The 19,179-nt window shown below is 47.0% G+C and overlaps 1 protein-coding gene across 2 annotated transcripts in view; it reads left to right on the plus strand.

The window, feature by feature from the left end:
• Positions 1-1,451: 1,451 nt before the first annotated feature.
• SKI (SKI proto-oncogene) overlaps positions 1,452-19,179 on the plus strand; it is a 100,675-nt gene continuing 82,947 nt past the window's right edge. Inside the window, exons 1-2 of one of the 2 annotated variants that reach the window (XM_041463656.1) lie at positions 1,452-2,143; positions 2,252-3,173. In XM_041463656.1, the coding sequence (XP_041319590.1) occupies positions 2,262-3,173 (912 nt within the window). In that variant the 5' untranslated portion in view covers positions 1,452-2,143; positions 2,252-2,261. Of the gene's footprint in view, positions 3,174-19,179 lie in introns of both variants that reach the window. The other variant, XM_041463655.1, reaches the window with a different exon arrangement.

The following is a 19,179-nucleotide window of genomic DNA, read 5'->3' on the forward strand; positions in this document are numbered from 1 at the left end:
GCCCGTGCCCTGGTCAGTCCTGGTCAGTGGTCAGTGGTGTCTGTGCCATGCTCAGTGTACGTCCATGCCCTGGTCAGTGGTGCCCGTGCCCTGGTCAGTGGTGTCCGTGCCCTGGTCAGTGGTCAGTGGTTCCCGTGCACTGTTCAGTGGTGTCCGTGTCCTGGTCAGTGGTGCCCGTGCCCTGGTCAGTGGTGTCCGTGTCCCGGCCGCGGTTGTGCGGGGCGGTCGCGGTGATCTCTCATCGGTCGGTAGAGGGCGCCCGTCCCCGCCGTGCGGGGGGCGCTCGGTGCCCGGACACTCCGGACAGCCCCGGACACTCCGGACAGTCCGGAACACACCGGGCAACCCCGGACACTCCGGAACACACCGGGCAGCCCCGGCCCGCAGGTGGGAGCCCAGGAGCCGCCCCGCCTGTGTGCCAGCAGCGTGGCCTTGGCGCTGCCTCTGCCTTCCTGCTCCAGCGAGGGCTCGCACAGCCCCAGCCCCTGCCCACCCGCGCTGCGGTTGCGCCTCTCGCTCCTTCCACGCGTTGAGCGTCGCCTGTGGGTGGAAGGAGCGTGTGACGTGTGCCGGGAGCGGGGAACACATGTGTGTCGGAGCAAGGGAGCACACGTGTGTCGGGACAGAGAAGCACACGTGTGTCGCTCGCCTGTAGTGCTCGGTGGGTTGGGGGCTCCGGTGTCCCGTGGCGCCCCGAGGATGCGCTCTCGTCCCGCGCGGTTGTCGCCCATCAGTTGCGCTCTCACGCCTGTGATTGCTGTCGGCTCGGGGCGTGTGCCCGCAGTTGACGCCGGGCAGGGCGCCGTGAGTGCTCACACACGCTCCGTGCCCGTGCGAGCGCGACCAGCGCCGCTCCCCGCTCCTGTTCCATTTCACCGCTGCCAGAAATCCAGCGGCGAGAGGGAAAAAGCCCTCGCCCTACCGCCCCTCCTTGGCGGCGCGGCGGTCCGTGAACCCAGCAGTTTATCCTCCCCCCCGCTCCCTCCCTCCCTCGCCGGCGCTGCCGCCGGGGCCGCGCCGCGCGCCCGCCCGTGCAGCGGCTCGGCTCGGTTCGGCTGAGCTCGGCACGGTTCGGCTTGGCTCGGCACGGCTCGGTTTGGCTCGGCACCACTCAGCATAGCTCGGCTCGGTTCAGTTCGGTTCGGCTCGGCTGGACTCGGCACATCCCAGATCGGTTCGGCTCGGCGCAGCTGGGCTTGGATCAGCTCGGTTGGACTGGCTCGGCTCGGCTCGGCTCGGCTCGGCCGATCCCGGCACATCCCGGCCGGTCTGGGCGCAGCACGAAGGGGGAGGCGGGCGCTGTTCCTGGAAGAGCCCGGCCCGGGGAGTTGGTCACATTCTTGGCCGGGATTCAATGACTGAGGCAGACACCAACAAACAGAGGGGGGGAGGCGGAGGGCGGGAGGCTGAGCCCGCCTGCATTAGCTCAGCTCTCAGGCACTCTCAGTCACTGCTGGAAAGAGGAGCTGGGAGGATGTGCGCGCTCTCACCGCGGCTCCCCACGGCACAACGAGAGCACCGGCAGAAATAAGGGAAGGAAGGCGAACCGAGAGCCGAGGAGCCCTCCCAGGCCGAGCAGAGGGACCACGAGGGGCAGCGGAGCCGCTCCTCTCCCGTGCGGAGCCCCCGCGCCGCTTTGGCAGTGCCGGAGAGCTGGGCCTTTTCTCCTGCGTTCTTCCTTCCACAGAACGAGCGTGCTGCCTCCTCCTGCTTTTTACTTTCCTCCCCCGCGCCTTCCCTCGGTGGATATGGACAGAAGGGGGATCACTGCAGAGAAGCAGCAGCCGCCAGAACATATTTGAGCCCCGGGTGCTCGGAGCGTGGCACAGACTTTTTGTGTTTCTGTGGGTGGTGTGTGTGTGTGCGTGTGTGTGTGTGTGTGAGTGAGTGAGTGAGTGAGTGTGTGTTGGAGGTGTGGGAGGAGGGATTGGTTTGCCTGGGGGTTGGCTGAGGGGGTGAGTGCTCGGATGAAGACCTCTTTTTGCCGTGATTCTGTGCTCCATCGGGGCAGCTTGGAGACTTGGAGGGTTTGAAATTGTAACGCGAAGCAAGAGAAAAGAAAGAAGAGAGAGACACGCATACAAAAGGATTTATTTCCTCTCCGTTAGTGGATTGCTGAGTGAGAAGGAGGAAAAACACAAGGGTGGGTTGTTTTATTTTGTTAATATTTTTTCCTTAAAAAAATCCCTTAAGTGGATTTGCACCAGGGTGGAAGATAACTGGGGATTTTTGCTGTTTGTTTTGGGAATAGAAACTAAAAAATGGAGACTGTAAGTAGAAGCAGCTTCCAGCCTCATCCAGGACTGCAGAAGACCTTGGAACAGTTTCATCTGAGCTCTATGAGCTCCCTGGGTGGCCCTGCTGCTTTCTCAGCACGATGGGCACAGGAGATGTACAAGAAAGACAATGGCAAAGACCCAGCGGAACCTGTACTGCATCTGCCCCCGATCCAGCCTCCTCCGGTCATGCCTGGTCCCTTCTTCATGCCCTCGGACAGATCCACGGAGAGGTGCGAGACCATCCTGGAAGGAGAAACCATCTCCTGCTTCGTGGTGGGCGGAGAGAAGCGGCTTTGCTTGCCCCAGATCCTGAACTCGGTGCTCAGGGACTTCTCCCTGCAGCAGATTAATTCGGTGTGTGATGAGCTACATATTTACTGCTCCAGATGCACTGCTGACCAGCTGGAAATCCTCAAAGTCATGGGCATCCTGCCCTTCTCCGCTCCTTCCTGCGGGCTCATCACGAAAACTGATGCTGAGAGGCTTTGTAACGCCTTGCTTTATGGTGGCACCTATCCTCCCCACTGCAAGAAGGAATTCTCTAGCACAATTGAGCTGGAGCTCACGGAGAAGAGCTTCAAGGTGTATCATGAGTGCTTTGGGAAGTGTAAGGGACTTCTGGTGCCAGAGCTTTACAGTAACCCCAGCGCAGCCTGCATCCAGTGCTTGGACTGCAGGCTCATGTATCCACCTCACAAATTTGTGGTCCACTCTCACAAATCGCTGGAAAACAGGACTTGCCACTGGGGCTTTGACTCTGCAAACTGGAGATCCTATATCCTCCTCAGCCAGGATTATACTGGGAAAGAGGAGAAAGCTAGACTGGGCCAGCTCTTAGATGAAATGAAAGAAAAATTTGACTATAACAACAAATACAAGAGGAAAGCCCCCCGGGTAAGTGGTGCCTGTAATTTTAAAGGGGGCGGGGGGAATTTCGGTAACATTCGTCGATATCCCCACATTGTTACCAGCTGCTTTTCCTTGGAGTCCTTTAGCAATTTTAATCGTGTTCTCCATTCTCCCCGCGTGTGTGTCACTGTGGAGGAGCAGTGCTCGAGATGGCACCTTTATTTCTCTGTTTTGACCACGGTGGTTGGAGTTTGTTTAAATTACGTATGTGTATTTCTGTATTTTACTATGCGTGGACCTTGATCTTTGAAGCCCATCACGCTGCCCCAGACTTTATCTGGCAGTGGGTGATTTCGGGTCTTCAAGGGTTTCTTCACTCAAGGCACTGCCGGCAAGGAAGAAGCCAGAAAAAGGGAACAAGTGCTGATGGCTCCACACACAAGTCCATGCACTTTTCTGGTCGCTTGAGTGTCGCCAGGGATGGAGGTGCGGGCTGAATGCTCTCAGTGCTTGTATGGAAATAAAATGTGCCTGTTAAGAAAAAAAATTGTGCCGGTAGTGCAGGTTACTGGTTTATAGATGAAGTGTTCAGAACGTGAATGGAGAAGTCCTTGCTTTTTAAGTATCCCTGTGGAGCCTAAATTTCCCCAGCAGACAGGCTTTTATATATTGGATTATGTATACATCCAGCAAATGACTCTGTCTAGGGCCAGCTGCAGCAGCTCCTTAAGGTATTCCATGCCGTGCTGTGCTGAGCCAGACAGCTAAAGCACATTTTTTTTTAGGTGCCACTTGTTTTTCTTTCAGTCTGAGCTGCCTTTAGATCCCAGAATCCCTGGTGTGTGGGTGGGAGGCTGCCTTGGCATCTGGCACCGGTCCTGCTCCATGGGCAGCAGTGCCACAAGGCCTTGGGGACTCGCAGACACCGGGATGTCTGTCTGGCTCCTGCATGGTGCAACTGGCTGGGGATGAGCAATTCTGCTTCCTGCTCCTTCCCCCGTGCGAGGGGAAAACAAACTCCTGCCTCCCGAGTTCTCCCCTGCAGGTTTGTTGGTTGGGCTCTGCCTCTCTCTGTCAGAGATTTCTAAACTTTGGGGTTTTGTGTCTGGAGTGGAAGGGCAATACACAAGCCTGGAAAAGAGAAGATGTTTAAAGCTCACTGTGAAAATTTTGAATTAACTTACCAAATACCTGTTTAAAGGGGCAGACACACACTCTGACTAAGGTAGAGCTTTTATTTATAAAAAAGTGCAACAAAAATGCCCAAGCAAACCACAGATTAAAAAAAAATATGCTGTGCAAACAGTACAGTAATTCCAGCAGACTAGGAGGCCTAGTGAGCCCATCTGACCGGGCTGCACACTTCTGGATTAAGGAGCAGAGTCTCACTCTTCCAGTTTCTCTCCTGGCCCCCGGCTCAGTCCTTGTCCTCACCCCTCCTTTTCCTCCCCGGAGTGTCAGGACGCTGTGACAAAGCTGGGCTGTAATGAGGCACATTATCCCCGTGGTTGGAGGTGGATGTGTTTTTAATGGCTTGTCTATTCTCCGTCAGTCATGTGCCGAGATGGAATGGTGGGATAGATCTACATGGATGTGAGAGGAGAATATGGCTCTCAAACTGGAGACATTTTTGTGCTAGGAAAGGAATTTTCTAGAGCATGCTTCGTTTAGGAAGTAAGATGAAGAAATCTCCACATTCTTGTTGTAGAAAGGTCCTGTTCCTCTGGCTTGGTCATTTCCAGAGTCTAAAATGAATGTTAGTAGAGAAGTGCTTTCCTTTTCTTGTAAGGCTTTTTCAGTGTCCTCTTCAACTGCATCATCTGTCCAACACCCCAGGTGAGGCTGCAGAAGGAGAACAAGAAAAGGTTACTAAATCTTGGCTGTGCCTCAGGTTTTTTTTGGGACCCTTTTATAGGTCCTAGTTCAGAACACGAGAAACACTCTTCCCTCACCCTCCAAAATCTACCTGGAGTGCAGAGTGAATTGAAGACACCTAATAGTGAACACCAAAAATTGTGCAAGGAAATTTTTGCCAGAAATCCATCATGAAATGCTAAAGTCTCCTGCATAAATTCATTTGGAATGTGGTAAGGAGTGAGGTGGCAAGAATAGAGTGGTGTGTGCTCAGACAGTGGGGTAGGGAAAACAGAATGTTTTATCTCATATTAAGTTCCAAGGCCTTCAGGACTCTTGTATTAAAGCAGTGCAGTCCTGAGGAGACCCTGACGGTGCTGGTAGAGTTTTGTACGCTTATCCTTCCTTTTCCTGAAGTCTTTTTCCATTGGGCTTAGCCAACGGATATCATATGCTAAGGTCATTTGTGTTGGAGCAGTGTGTGCAGATAATTATGGAGAGATTTAATCAGACTCTAAGATTGGTAGGCTGTGGCCAGGGGCAAGTAACATTGGAGTAAAGTTTAGATGCCTAGTGAGGAAATGACAGGATGGTCGCATTCCGTGTGTGTTAAATCCTGTGTGGGTTTTGTGTGTCTGTGAGGCTCTGGCTGTCTGGGGATGAAAGGGTGAAACACATGTGTCTTTGTGGTGGGCTTTCTTTTTGATGTAGATCTCAGCTTTGCTTTGTTCTGTTTCATACAGAGGTGTTCGTGTGCCTGGTGTGCCATAAGCTGCTGTGTCAGATATTGGGTTTTCTGCTTTCAGGAGTGGCCTTTTTTTCAGTTTCTCAATTTATTTATTTCTCTGTGTGTGTACACACATTGCTTTGTGTGGTGTGTTTTCCCTGGGGCTCTGGTAGTATGTTGGTAGCATGGGATGCATATGACCAATTTTATGTCTGTTTAAGCAGCAGTGAGTGTTTTGACCTTTTTATGTGTCTCCATGAGGTTTCTGTGATGAGGTCTGGAGATTTCTGCCAGCACAGCTCTGCCTTTTAAGGGTCTGACTTAAATGGAGGAGCTGGGTTGGCACAAGCCCCTGGTGCAGATTCAGCGTAGTGGCAGAACTGCCTTTTTTCATTTTTTTTTCCTTGGCGTGGTTTTAAAGCTTTGCTACAAGGCATAGCTTTTCCTAGATATTTCATTCCCAGTGCATATTTCTCTCTACATCAAGTATCTGTAGTGCATATCCATCCTTCTATACCAGGAGATGGATGTGTAGATGCAGAGATCTCCTCTCTCTGTCAGCTGTGTTGGTTGAACAAGACTCCTGTTGCCTGGTCTTGCCACTTGCAGAAGAGCCCTTTGTCCAGACCTGTGTGAAGTCAGCAAAGGGTCTTAACCAAAAGCTGGAGGGAGTTGTGACAGCTGGGGCCTCCCACTAGAGCAGGGACCAAAAAGGCCTCAGTGACATTCCTTACACTATTCTAAAATTTTGGGTTTTATAGCCTCCTTGTTCATGCTTGGATGAGTAACTGACCTCCCATAGGCTCTTTCACCTTGATGCCGCTTCCCAAAGCTCTTTCTTTTCTTGAGCAGTATAACTTCTCCATTTTACTGACTTTGTGTCCTTCACTGGGTGTTCCACCTTCCCATGCAGGGTTTGCTGTGCTTTGCTTTCTCTCTGCACCAACATGGCTTTTACTTGGGGGGGTGTCCTGTTTCCCTGCCTGCCTCATCTCATCCACCATTACTGGTGTGGAGCACAACCAAGAGAAATTCTGGAGTATTTCTGGAAATTAAAAATGTGAATAACCTGGTGGGGTTGCAAAACAGGGTCCTAGAAATCCAGCATCAGTGCCAAAGCCTTTTCTTGGGCTCAGCTCCTGGTGCCTGGTGCTCTCCTGTGGGACCGACGTGGCCTCGGTGTGTCTGTGGCGCTGCTCTCCAGTCCCGTGTGGCAGACAGCTCCCTGCTTGCCTCACATCAGGATGCTCCACTCGCACAGAATTAGTTCAGACGCAGCCCTGAAGGCTTTGTTGGTTGCTATTTCCAGAAGAGGAGGGTGGGTTCAGCTGTGTCTATTTCGAACCCTTTTTCTCCAATACGGAACCGAGCAACATTTGACAGCACTTTGAGATTCCCCACCTGTGTGCCAGACATCTGTACCGTGAGCAGGACTGGCTGTGAGCAGGGCCCAGGAGAGGCAGAGCTGTCCTTGCACGCGTGTGAGCACACCCACACACCCAGCGCTGCCGTGTTCCCACGGTTCAAGTCCCAGCAGCACTTCTATGAAGTAGCTGGAAGCCAGAAGCAGCATTCTGGGTACTGACACACAAATGAGCACATGAGGCCTCCCACTTTATTTCACAATGCCTCCCAACCCAGCGCTGCCACAACATGCAGCTCGCTCAGCTGGAGGAAGGTTTAGCCAGGTCAAGTGTGCAGCAGAATCAAAGAACCCAAATTGCTGCGAGCGGAGCAGCGCGGCGCTGGCGCGGGTGGAGGGAGGACGTGGGCTTTTAGGTGCTGCCCAGTGGTTGCTGTGCTGTGCTTTATGGCCACCTGAAAGGCTGCAGGAGTAGAGCTGGAATGTGTGTCTTATCCTAAAGTCCTGCCTTCTGGCAGTAGTAACCTTTATTTGTTAATGGGTATATCCTGTGGTGGGTGTAGCAGAGCGATTCTGAGTTTATTCCCTGGCAGACTGCAGGATGGATTTATTCCTCTTGGTAGAAACTGACGTGAAAAATACTGTTGCAAAATTTTTTCCTGACAACTGGAAGTCCAGTTGTTTTCCCATGGAATGTTGAAGTCGTGTGTTCTATCTGATGTTCAAGAATTGTTTTAGAGATTCTCCAGTAAAAGTTTAGAAGTCTCTAAAACAAAATCATTGCATCTTGGGATAGTAGTTTAATTCAGAAGTCTTTTACAGCTTGAAAGTTGAACTTCAAAAGTGACACCAGCTTGAATGAAATCCCGTGTACCCAGGGAGAGGACAGTGTTTAAGCAAACATCAGCAGTTTTTCCCAGGCGTGCAAACAGTTTTACAGATGTTGTAGATCGAGAACAAAGCAGCAGGTACGTGCATGTGTGTTGGACAAAAGAGTTTGCTGCCAATGATCTCATGGTGTTGAGTCAACCACGGCTCTCTCTTGCTCCAGAAAAGTTCCTAAGTTCCTCAAGTCAGTTCTCTTGAATTAGGGTGGGAATTATATGCAATCTCTGCTTTTGAAAATCGCTGCCTAAAATATTTAAACCTCTGCCTCTCCCTCCATTGTCTGGGCTGTCTCGCTTGCCTCTCCATTTCTGTGGTTTCGGGCTTGGGCGTGTGTTCTGCCCAAACAGTAGCACGCTTTGAAGATGAGTGTAAACAGCGCTCGTTTTTTGGATGTGCTGGGAGCCCGACACCTGGTCCCTGGCAGGCTGTGAGCCTGGTTATCGCTGGCTGGGGCTGGCTGACCCGGGAGGGTGTGTTTGCACTTGCTGAGAGGCGCCTTTGCATTGGTGTTGTAAAAGCATCTGGAGGCGTCTGCGCCAGGCTGCTCCCAGCGTGTCCGGGCAGCGCAGCAGGGCTGGAGCCTCTCGCTCCTTATCTGCACCCCAGCACTGCCAGAGCAGGGGGCTCCAGGGCCACAGCCACGGCCTCTGGGTGTCTGCACAGATGCTGTGTCCAGTCTGATGAAAAACTCGCCGTATGTTCGTCTACTGGCAGAGTTATTTCACGGAAGGGAAGGGTTTGAGTGGCCCCAGTGCAGAAGGAGTGGGCTGGTTCTTACTGGGGATCACTGGTGATTGAACTCACATTGCTGGCTCAGCTGGCCAGACTGCTTTGCCATCACATGAGGAGCTGTGTCTCCATGTGTGCAGTATTAAGACACAGATAATTTTTTTTAAAATATATATATTTGGCTTGGTTTGGTTGTTTTGGTTTAATTTTAAAGCACGTTTTGGACTTGACTCTGTAATTCTTTTTTAAGAGGGAACTGTCATGGAAGAGTTACACCAAATCCAATAGGGGGATCTTGGGAAAAAAAGTAGACAAAAATGACTTATACTGGATTGTTGAGAATCTATTGATAGAATCCTGTCAATTACTAGGCTGATCTATTTTAGCTGAGTGGCCGTAGAGCACTTAATTCAAATTGATCTTCTCATACAGGAAGCATTACTTTAAAATGTAGGAATATAGCATGTTTTTGTTTGAAATATGTCAATTGGAGCACGTGTGTTAATGATACTTTGTATCAGATAATATCTCCTTTGTGTATGTTTTGTGTATCTGGGTAATGTGTATTATGAATTAATAAATCAGCACCAATTTTTTTAATGCTATTCCTCTCTCTTTAATACAGGCAGTGTATATTCTTGGAAAATAATTTCAGAGAAACAAGTTTGCTCTGAAAAAATGTTCTCTGGTCCCTTCCCTCCTCCTTTACACCTTGTGCAGTCTTGTACACCTTAAATTTCATTATCAGCATAGAGAATCAGACTCAGATCATCACTGAAATCACCTGCTCCAGATCTTCTGGAACACAGCAGGTTAATCTGAAGGTTTGGGGCTTTGGGGCCGGTTCTACAGCTCCCACTCAAGAAATCAGCCCACAGTAATTGGAACCAGTTCACCCACAAACCACAGCAGACTCGTGTGTATCAGACTCCTTCCTGTGTGTTGGCTGGCAGAGACCAGGGGCAGATCTGAACCAGAACGTCCCAGTGCTGAGGCAGGGTGGCTTCACTGAGTTTATGGCCTTAGCTGGATTTACAGGACTGTGCTGACCCTGTAGTTCTGCTACTGCAGAGTTTTATTTTGCTCATTAATGAGGATTTGGTGTAGAAGACACTTGGTGCTCTGATCCTAGTGGATCTCCCTGAATGGGACAACTGGGAACTGGCTTCAGACTGAAAGAGCCTTGTCTGTTGGTCACTACATGCAAGATTTGGTTTTAAGGTTGCGCTAGAGATCTTCTCTTCCTGTATTTAGGATTTGTCAGTTATGTTTTGTTTTATTTTATTTTTTATTAATGGGGAAATAGGTCTAAGGTTAGCATAAGGAGCAGCCTTTTCTGCTGATGCAAATTCAAGGACTGTAAACGTGGCCTCACAGTTACATCAGGAGCAGTAGATTGAGTGTGCAGCTTTCCATGGCTTTGGGGAATCCTGCTGGCTGATAGAGACTGGCCCCTCTCCTCTGAGATAACGATTTTGCTTTGACTTTAGGTTGGATGAGGTGACGAAAACACTGATACTAATTTGAGCTCTGATCCTGTCATTGTGTGATGGACAGAGCTCTTCTGGGAGCCAATGGGAATTCCCATGTGTGGAGCTGTTATCATCGCCTCCATCTATGGTTTGGTTGCTATCCTGTAAAATTAGGCTTCTCCAAGCAGTGGATGCATATTAACACACCCTGATAAGCTGCACAGACATATGTTCTGGGAAATAAGGCAGGTCCTGCCATCCTAACTCAGGCAGCCTTGTTCCAACAGTCCTGTTTAAAGTGTCAGGGAAAACGTACATGAGGCTGGAGATTCTGTGTGTGTAAAAATTGCAGCATCATTGTGTATGCTGGAGGTAAACAGCAAAGGAGCTAATCAATAACCTGGGTTCTGGCTTTGTTGTTTATTGATTTATGTACAGTTACCTTTGCACATGCTTTGTAGAAAACGGGACTTGTATGTTTGATTTTCTGTAGTTTTTTCTTTAAAAAAAAAAAGGAAGCTTTTTCTGTTTTGGTATGAGAATCTGTACCACTGGAAGCACAAGGACTGCTCAGCCTTTAAGGGTTAAAAGGCAGCAGCAATATCAAGAAGATAAGGTAGAGCCTGGTGCTTGTCTTTTCCTGGGGAAGATTCCAGTGATGGATTCGGGGGCTGTGGTACCCTGTGCTTTGTTCCTCACCCGCTGTTCACTCAGTGGTATCGTTTTATAGAATAAGGTCATTGACTTGGATTGCTTCTTGGTTTCTCAACCCTTTTCACCAGCCAGTTTGTGTAATGTCTGTCTGAAACATTGAGTAAGGGCATTGAAATAGCAGACAGGATATCAAGTGTTCGGAAGTCTGGGTTAAGTATAACAGACAGTTCTGGCTGGTGAAAGGGGAGCAGCCCCTGGAGCTCGCTCTCAGCTCAGCTCAGTCTCTGTGGAAACACCAGACTCGGGGCTCTGCAGCCCTGCTCCAGCTCTTCCCCTCTGTTCCCTCCACACCCATATCATTAATCGTGTGTGGGTGCACCTCTTTTCTAGATATGCCTTCCTTGTTTCTTAGTGGCGCAGAATTGTATGTAATAATGTCTCTTTCTAAGGATTACATAAGTTGAAGATGATTTCTCCACTGGGAGAATTATGCAAGTTTAAACTGAAATGTATTTAGAAAGCTTTTATGTGTGTGTTTTCTGACTCGCAATGCAGAGGGTGATTTATTTGCATCCTTAATTGAACAACATCTGTTGGGGTTGGAAGAAAAACCATTTTATATCTTTTCACTGTCATATCATGCATTTTTATGAAGTCCTCTTCCCCCTCCACTTCTCACATTACCTGTATTACAGGTGCTGATTTCTGTCCAGGTAGATCACTCATATGGTGTGGGATGTTCTGGGCTCTGCAGCATTCTTGATGCATATCTGCTGCAGTGTTTTCTTTCACTTGTTGGATTTCACAGGATCACACAATCATTGAGGCTGGAAAAGACCTCTGAGATCCTGAGTCCAGCCCCTGATCACCACCCTGAATGCTGTGTAATGCTGCTCTTGGTATGCTTTGACCATTTAGTGAGGAAGTTCCTGCTGCCCTTGAGCAAAATCAAGGTTTGTGTCCCAGGATAAGAAAGCACTGCAGTCAAGAGCATTTTTTGAACTTGAAGAGAGGGAAACAACTCCTTGTTTCAGAGTGAAATTGTGTGTGAGGCTAATTGTGTGACCGTGTCCTGGCACCTGTACCTATGCCAGAGGGTGCCACGGGTCTGGAGAGCTGTTCCTGAATTTCCAGTGCCTTTGGGAGAGTCACTTTCTTTCCCTCCCTGTGGAATTCTGGAGTGCTGCACTCATAGTGCTGGGAGCTGCTGTTTCCAGGATCACAGAATTAATTCTGCTGAGTAATAAAAAATACAAGTTGCACAGGCATCCTGCTGCTTACCCACACAGAGGTTGCAATAGTACCAATTAGAAGCAGTGAATTACTTTAAATAATTAAAAAACTAAGTATTAAATTTTTCTAGGTTCCATATTTTTTTACCCTACAATATCTTCAAGATTGCTCAGGTTTACCTGTTCATAGCAGTAAAATAAGTTTTACAGCTTTTATACAGAGTAGTGGGCTAAAAAAAGGCAGAAAATGCACAATATTCGGGCTAAAATACGGTTTGATTTCAGTAACCATCACTGGTGTAATGAATTTTAGACTTACACTTTGTTATGAAGAATTATATGATAAACAGGCTTTTCTGAAGCACCATCATTCCACAGTTGGAAAACTCATCTGAGTTGAAAGATAACAGAGTGTTATCCAAAAAAAAAAAAAATAAAATTGCCATTCTTAACTCCCCACTGGCAGTTCCAGTTTATTCAGTGAATTATCTCATCTGTGCTGGTATAATTTAGAAATATTCCTCTGAAATAACTGTGTTTAGAGGGGTGCAGAGCTGCTGGGAGAAGTAAATCAACCTCACAGCAGCCCAGACTGCAGCATCAGGTCCATTATTGATATTTCTTTGTTCCCATTCAGTCACTGGTAAGAAACATGGCATGCAATGAGTCCTTGTCCTTAAATAGCCAAAGATTTCGTTTTATTTGGCTTTTTGCCCCTTTTTTGCCACAACAGTGTAGTTTTTTGTAAAACCAGTGGAGCCAAATAACCTTTGTGCCATTTTCAGTGGCAAACAGTGACAGAAGTGGAGTAAAGTGCTCTTTTTTACTATCAGTGAATATGCAGAACTACTACTCAAAGGCCTTAGCCCTCACAGCCTGCAAATTCAGTGCTCCTTTTCAAAAACCTTAATTTCTAAAACCATTTCTGCAAAAATATTTTTATAAGGGATTAATTGGTCATTCTTTTGCCCTGTTGAGTCTAGGGCAAAGGTATTGTGTTGAGGACTACTGAGCTCTGAAGGAAAAAATAAAATTATATTTTAATTATTGTAGAGTTTTATACTTTTATTATATAAAATTTTGAATACAAAATCTGTAATTTTTAGGGGAAGAAGAGGTAGAGGGAGTAGGCAGTGCCTTAACTACCATATGCTTGTATTTGTTGTATGACTTGCTTCATTATTTGTAGCATTAACTTATTCATGTGTCTTTTAAGTAAATTTGGTCTTTTTGCAGTTTTTGAGCAATTAACCTGGCTGTGATGAGGCTTGAAAGAATATCATCTGCACACCTGTTTAATGTTAAAGATGAGGCATTCAGTGCTTTGTGGCTTCAGCTTGAAATTCAAGTTGCTTTGAGTCATCCCTTTAGTCTTTTGTTTGGGTGGAAAAAAGGAGTGGCAGCAAAGGGCCTGCAGCTAAGAAATGAAAGAGTTGAATTAGGTTTTAGAAATGTTAGTCTTGGCATTTGGGCCATTTGCATTTGTAGAGATCGTCACGCTTGGCTTTAGTTGGGCTTGAGCAGTTTGGGGATGGAGAATGTTGCGCATCTCTGTCCCGGTTACTCCTCGGGGGCGCTGGGAGGAGCTGGGCTGGAGCTGTGGGCTCACGCTTCCACCGCATTCCCTCCCGGGGATTATTGCTCCACCTGCGTTTCCATGCTGTGCTGCACAACTGCCTCGCTTTTATCCTGGCAGCAGCTCCTAATTCTGTGACCCAGAGGACTCTTAAATCACCGAGTCACAAACATGGGACAGAAGTGCTACCAGAGAATCGCAGCGTTCTCTCCGTTTCCCTTGTTTTGGGTTATTTTGTGGGGAACCTGCAGCAGGAGCATCTTCCCTGGATCATCTCTGGGAATTGTGTGAGCAGCCCAGGCTGCTGTGCCATCACTGCTTGGTCCGTGCACTCAGACTGGTGAGCTTTGGGAGAGAAAAGAGAATATTCCAAATGTCCCGGTGGTCCAGACCTTGAGGGTCTCTCCTCAGTTCTTTGGGCTGGGATGCAGCCAGGATAATCTGTGTGATATCAGTGCTGCAGGGTCTGAAAGGGAAGAAATTGGAGCTTGCCTGCCCCAGACCCTGCCATGGAGCCCCCAGTGCCTCAGTGCAGCCTCTGTGGTTTGACTCCACTGAGGTCACTGGACTGCTTCAGATTTATTAAAATGTGGAAATCACTCCCAAATGTGCCCAGGTTTTCCTGACTGGCAATAGTTTGAGGGCCACATTCTGCTGAGATGTTGCAAGTGAAAATTTCAGTGGAGGTTTTCTTTTCAGATGTCTATTTCAGCATTTGAATTCTGCTCTTACAAATTTACATGCAAATTTATAATTGAGGTTTCTAAAACATTTTATCAAATTTGGCCTTGTTAGCTGGACTAATTTATTGGCGCAGTTTTCTCTTATTATAACATGATTTGATTTCAGTAGAGTCACATACAACTCCATATATTCCTTTGTTTCTAAGAGGGATGCTCATTCATGTACTTGTAAAAGAGCAGCTGGATCCCATCTTGGCAGATGTGAAACCCTTACATTGAAATAGCTATATTTTTTGTATGTTTCAAGGTTTTTTTGCTTGGAAAAAATCTCTTATTAATTAGATCCCCCTATCTTTCGAGCTTTTTTGCTCCCTCAGCCAAAATCTTAATCCCCTGTGACATCAGAATAAACTGCTGGAGACAATTGTGATGTCACAAAGTCTCAGGGAGGAGAAATATGGAGACACACAGATCCTGCTCAAACCAATATCTTAACTAAGAAAAGGTTTTTGTTTTCATTTTAAAGCCAGAAACAAATTTTACCTCAGATTTTCATGGCAAAGTAACAATTGAGTTGATCCAAATTCACTCTCAGCCATCAGGTAAAGGCTTCTCCAATCTGTGATTCCTGCTTGGGCAGGGGAGAGCTGCAGCTCTGGGATGTGTCACTGCAGGGCCAGAGGAGAATTGCAGCCCTGAAAAATTTGGTAAAGACCAGCAGGGCAGAGCCATGTCCCAAAGGAGAAGTTTGCAGAAGTAAATTCATAATTACCAGCTCTGTTGCTCCTCTTCCTGCTGGTTTGGACACACTTGGTAGCTCTTCTTTTTTTTGGGGAGTGCGGTGGTGTTTTTGTTGTTAGGTTTGTTGGTTTGGGTTTTTTTCTCCTTCTCTAGGCTCTGTGCCCGAGTGCATCTCGGGATTTCCCTTTTGCTGAATGAGCTGCTTGTTTGAGAGGGAGGAAGTAAGGTCCCTTCTGGATTAGGAGGGAATGGGGGTGGAGGGTGGGGAAATGTCCTGTTTCATATGCAAAGCACACTGAACTGAAAAAACCCCACATGAAAACCTTTTAACAAAACCATCCATGTCACAGACTGGCAGAGCAGCTGCTGGCTTTGTTAGGGAGAATATTAATGTTTCAAATACTTACAGAACCTTTTAAAAATGAGATAAAGAATTGATTTTATTTATTTTTAAGATACAAGCTGAAGTAAAAAAAAAATCTCCTTATCAATATCTGTGAATGGAATGTGCAATCAGCTGATGTGACACCAGCTTCCACACAACATGGTGAGATGTTATGGTCTACACTCTTCTTTTGGAGACTGGAATGCCAGAATGGCCCTGATTCTCCAGGTGCTCATGTGCACATTGGTGTAAGAACTCTCACTTGAAAAGCTGATTATTGAAAGGAACTCCTACAACCGTTTTCTACCGTGTGGGGAAGTTGTGTTCCTGACTCTGAGTCTTTACCCACTGTAAAAAACATCATCTGAACTCCTCGGAGCAGGGCTTCTGCACACTTTGGGTCATTTGGGAATGATGGGAATGGCAGATAATTACACATTTTCCTTGGCTGTGATTGATCTTAAGAATCAAAGTGGTTTTTTGCTGCTACAGTCTGGAAGTTTGCTCAAACCTTCCTTAAATTCACACTGAGTTTAGTGGTAGAGAGGGACAGACATTGATGTTTTTCTCCTGTGGTTATTGAAATGAAGGCATTGGGGTTTTCCAAGTAGAAATGGATTCTGCTGGATGTAAACTTATTTTTTGTATAGATGAGCAGATAGTGATAATGGGTTAAATAGCAGGGAAATGGAACAGATATAAAACATTTGCTGTAGTTCTGAATATTACTACTGGAGTAGTAACTGCTTGCAGTGAGTTCTGTTCTCATGTTCCTCACAAAACCACGTTGAAAATCTCTCCTGAAAATTTCTGTTTCATTCAGAAACTGGCATTGTTTTTGTCTTATAACTTAGTTTATGTTACTGAGCTGCCTTCCTGTACAAGGAAGTGCTTGTGTAATGCCCAAGCCATTCCCATTCCTCACTGAATGATATGCAAATCTAGTCAATTAAGCAGGGGGGATTTAATTAGCAGTTTAAGTTCATGTGTGAAGTGTCTTGCCTTAATTACTTAACAGTTTTGTTGCAAATTTGCTAAGGTTTTTTTTTTTCTTCCACAGAACTATCAAAACTGTGATTATATTTATTTATTTATTTTATTTTTTTGGTAACATTTTCCAATCCTGAGCATTGTCCAGTGCCTTTAACCTCTGTGTGCATGTGTCCCCCTCCTTCTGCAGCTCTTTTCAAAACTGGGAGGACAAAGCAGAACTATGGCTATTGTCTCAGAGCAGAACAACACATACAGAAAAAAACTCAGGAATTTTGGAGTGAAAAGCCATTTATTTGTTGGGTTTTTTTGCAGCTAGGTGACACCATTATAGTAGTATCAGTAGCAGCCTCATGTAGTAGTCATGATTCTGTTAAATGGTGGCTTTTATTTCATGTTCTGTCTGGCCAAGGTGCTTTTCTGCAGCCCTGCAGAAGCCCAGGCTGTGGCTGTGTGAAGGGATTGCAGTGCTGCAGGTCACTCAGTCTTGGTACAAACAAGATTTTTGTGCTGATACCAGACCTGGTGAGTTTTTATTTCACATATATTCCATATATTTTATTTCACAGCTATTCCTGTGGAATACCTGGGTGGGTGAGGCTGGCTGGGGGATGTGCAGATCCCTGCTGATTGTGTGTCAGGAGGTGCTGGCTGCTGGCCTTGTCTTTGGTGTAAGGGTGAGAAACTGCCATGGACTGATGTGGAACCACCTGCTCCTCTCTCACCACTCATACCTGCATCAAAACTCTAAAATCATGGGCTGCTGTAGCTCTGTTTGACACCGAGGGCTGGTTTGTGTTGGTGACCTGAGACCAGAGCAGGAGGAGTGTGTTTGGGACAGTCCCAGTGCCCAGCGTGCCCAGGCTGAGTGTGCTCAGCGATCCCAGGCTCCTCAAGGTGCCCCACTGCTCCTTCTGCAGCTGGAGATGCCATGGGAGGAAACCTCAGGGGCTGGGTGTCGGGAGCTGGGCAGGGATTGCCTGAAGGAGCCTCAGGACCACTGAGCTCCGTGGCTTCACCACAGATCCTTGGTGGCAGGGGGTGGCTCTGTGGCTTTCTGGCCCAAGGGTTTGATTGCAGCCTGACCCAGGCTGTGGGATGGAGCCATCCTGAGCTCTGGAAGGTGTCCATCTGTATCTCGTGGCAGTGTGCCAGCTCTGGTCCTTTTACTGCTGCCTGACTCTAGTTTTGGATCTGTGATGTGCATGCATGGAGGAGAGGCTGGTGAGGAACAAGAACACTTTCACATCCAGGGCACTGCACCAGATTTACAGTGATTGCTTTAAAGGTTCTCTTCTCTAGCACTGACATTACTTTATGATTCCCCATCAGTACCTTGTGAAATTTTGTCTTCCACACTGCACAAGCTGCCTTTAACTCTGTGTTGGTGGTGGTGTAGTAGTGACATCCTGGGTTTAGAACTTTTAGACTTGAAAATGGGGTTTCTATCAAGCAGGAGTTTGAGACACATGGGTAGGAAAGTATTGCATTAGTTCTAGTGACTAATTCTCACATCTGGGCATCTTGTAGAGAACAGATTTTAAATAATTCAATGCACAGATTGAATTGTCTGCAGTAGGAGGGTTGTTAGAATCACTTCAGTCAGCAGACATCCAGTCTGGGCAAAAGGCTGGGGTGCTCATGTTACTTTCAGGTCCTTGGGTTAAAGGATCCTGTTTAAAGATTTACTGTAGCACCCTGTGATGGGAAATTCACCCTATTAATAATTCTCTTTATGAAGACAGGAGTCCTCATTTCATGTAACTGCTCTTTGTAAATTGCTTTTGTGAAACAAAGCGATCAAAAAGAAAGAATAAAACCACTACACTTCTTACAAGCAGAGACTGAAATCCTGAGTTATCTCCACCACCCCAACCCCCAATATTAGTGGAAATATCAAAGAATCCTGTAATACAAAGCACTTCTCCCTCTCCACAGACTTGCATCACATTTCAGAGTGGCCTGTTCAGGTCTTACTTCCTAAGCACATTGTAAGAGACTCAAGAAAGCAGAAGTTACAAAAAAACATGGAGTGACCTGACCTCTTTGGTTTCCAAACAGAGGTGTAAATGCTGTGATTCAGAATTTTCATTTTGCTCTATAATTTCATACTACTTCTAAAAATAGAATAATATAAAATACTTTTAATTGCATGTGTTCATTCCTTGATTTTTTTTTTCTGTCCTTTCCCAAGCTACATTCTGGAGGCATTTTCTGCAAATTTATTATTATTACTAATCTTAGTAAGATCCTGCACTGGTGCCAGGATATTTTTAAAGAGAATTTCTTTCCAGTTCAGCCAGGGCAACCCCTTTGTTGAACCTTCTTTTGGATGGTGTTCCCATGTGCTGCAAAGGCGCTGACACATGACCTCGTTACACATAGAAAATCCTAAATGTCCTGCCCCTTGCCAAACCTATCACAAAACTACCCATCACCCCCTTTTCAGGATCCCAGATGGTAAATAGCAGCAGGAGGTGAAAGGGGAGCTTTGTCTCCATTCTGAGGCCTGTTTTAAGTATTCTGTGTCTGTCTGTATCCCTCTGCTTTTCCCACTCTGCCCATAAATTAGCAAGCCAGCTTTTCTGACGAGGGAAGACAAAATGTCCATAAGCTGCAGTAACATCACCTACTCAAGAGAATGTTTTTGAACAGTTCCATTTATTTGATTGTGATCTCTCTTGGTTTTGGTAGAACCTCTGTCTGCTCTCCTCGCTGCAGCACTGAGGGAAAGGCTTTCCCCAAATACCAGGCTGC

This window comes from Pyrgilauda ruficollis, unplaced genomic scaffold, assembly GCF_017590135.1.
Source record: "Pyrgilauda ruficollis isolate IOZ18807 unplaced genomic scaffold, ASM1759013v1 scaffold169, whole genome shotgun sequence".
In the NCBI taxonomy this organism is placed as follows: domain Eukaryota; kingdom Metazoa; phylum Chordata; class Aves; order Passeriformes; family Passeridae; genus Pyrgilauda; species Pyrgilauda ruficollis.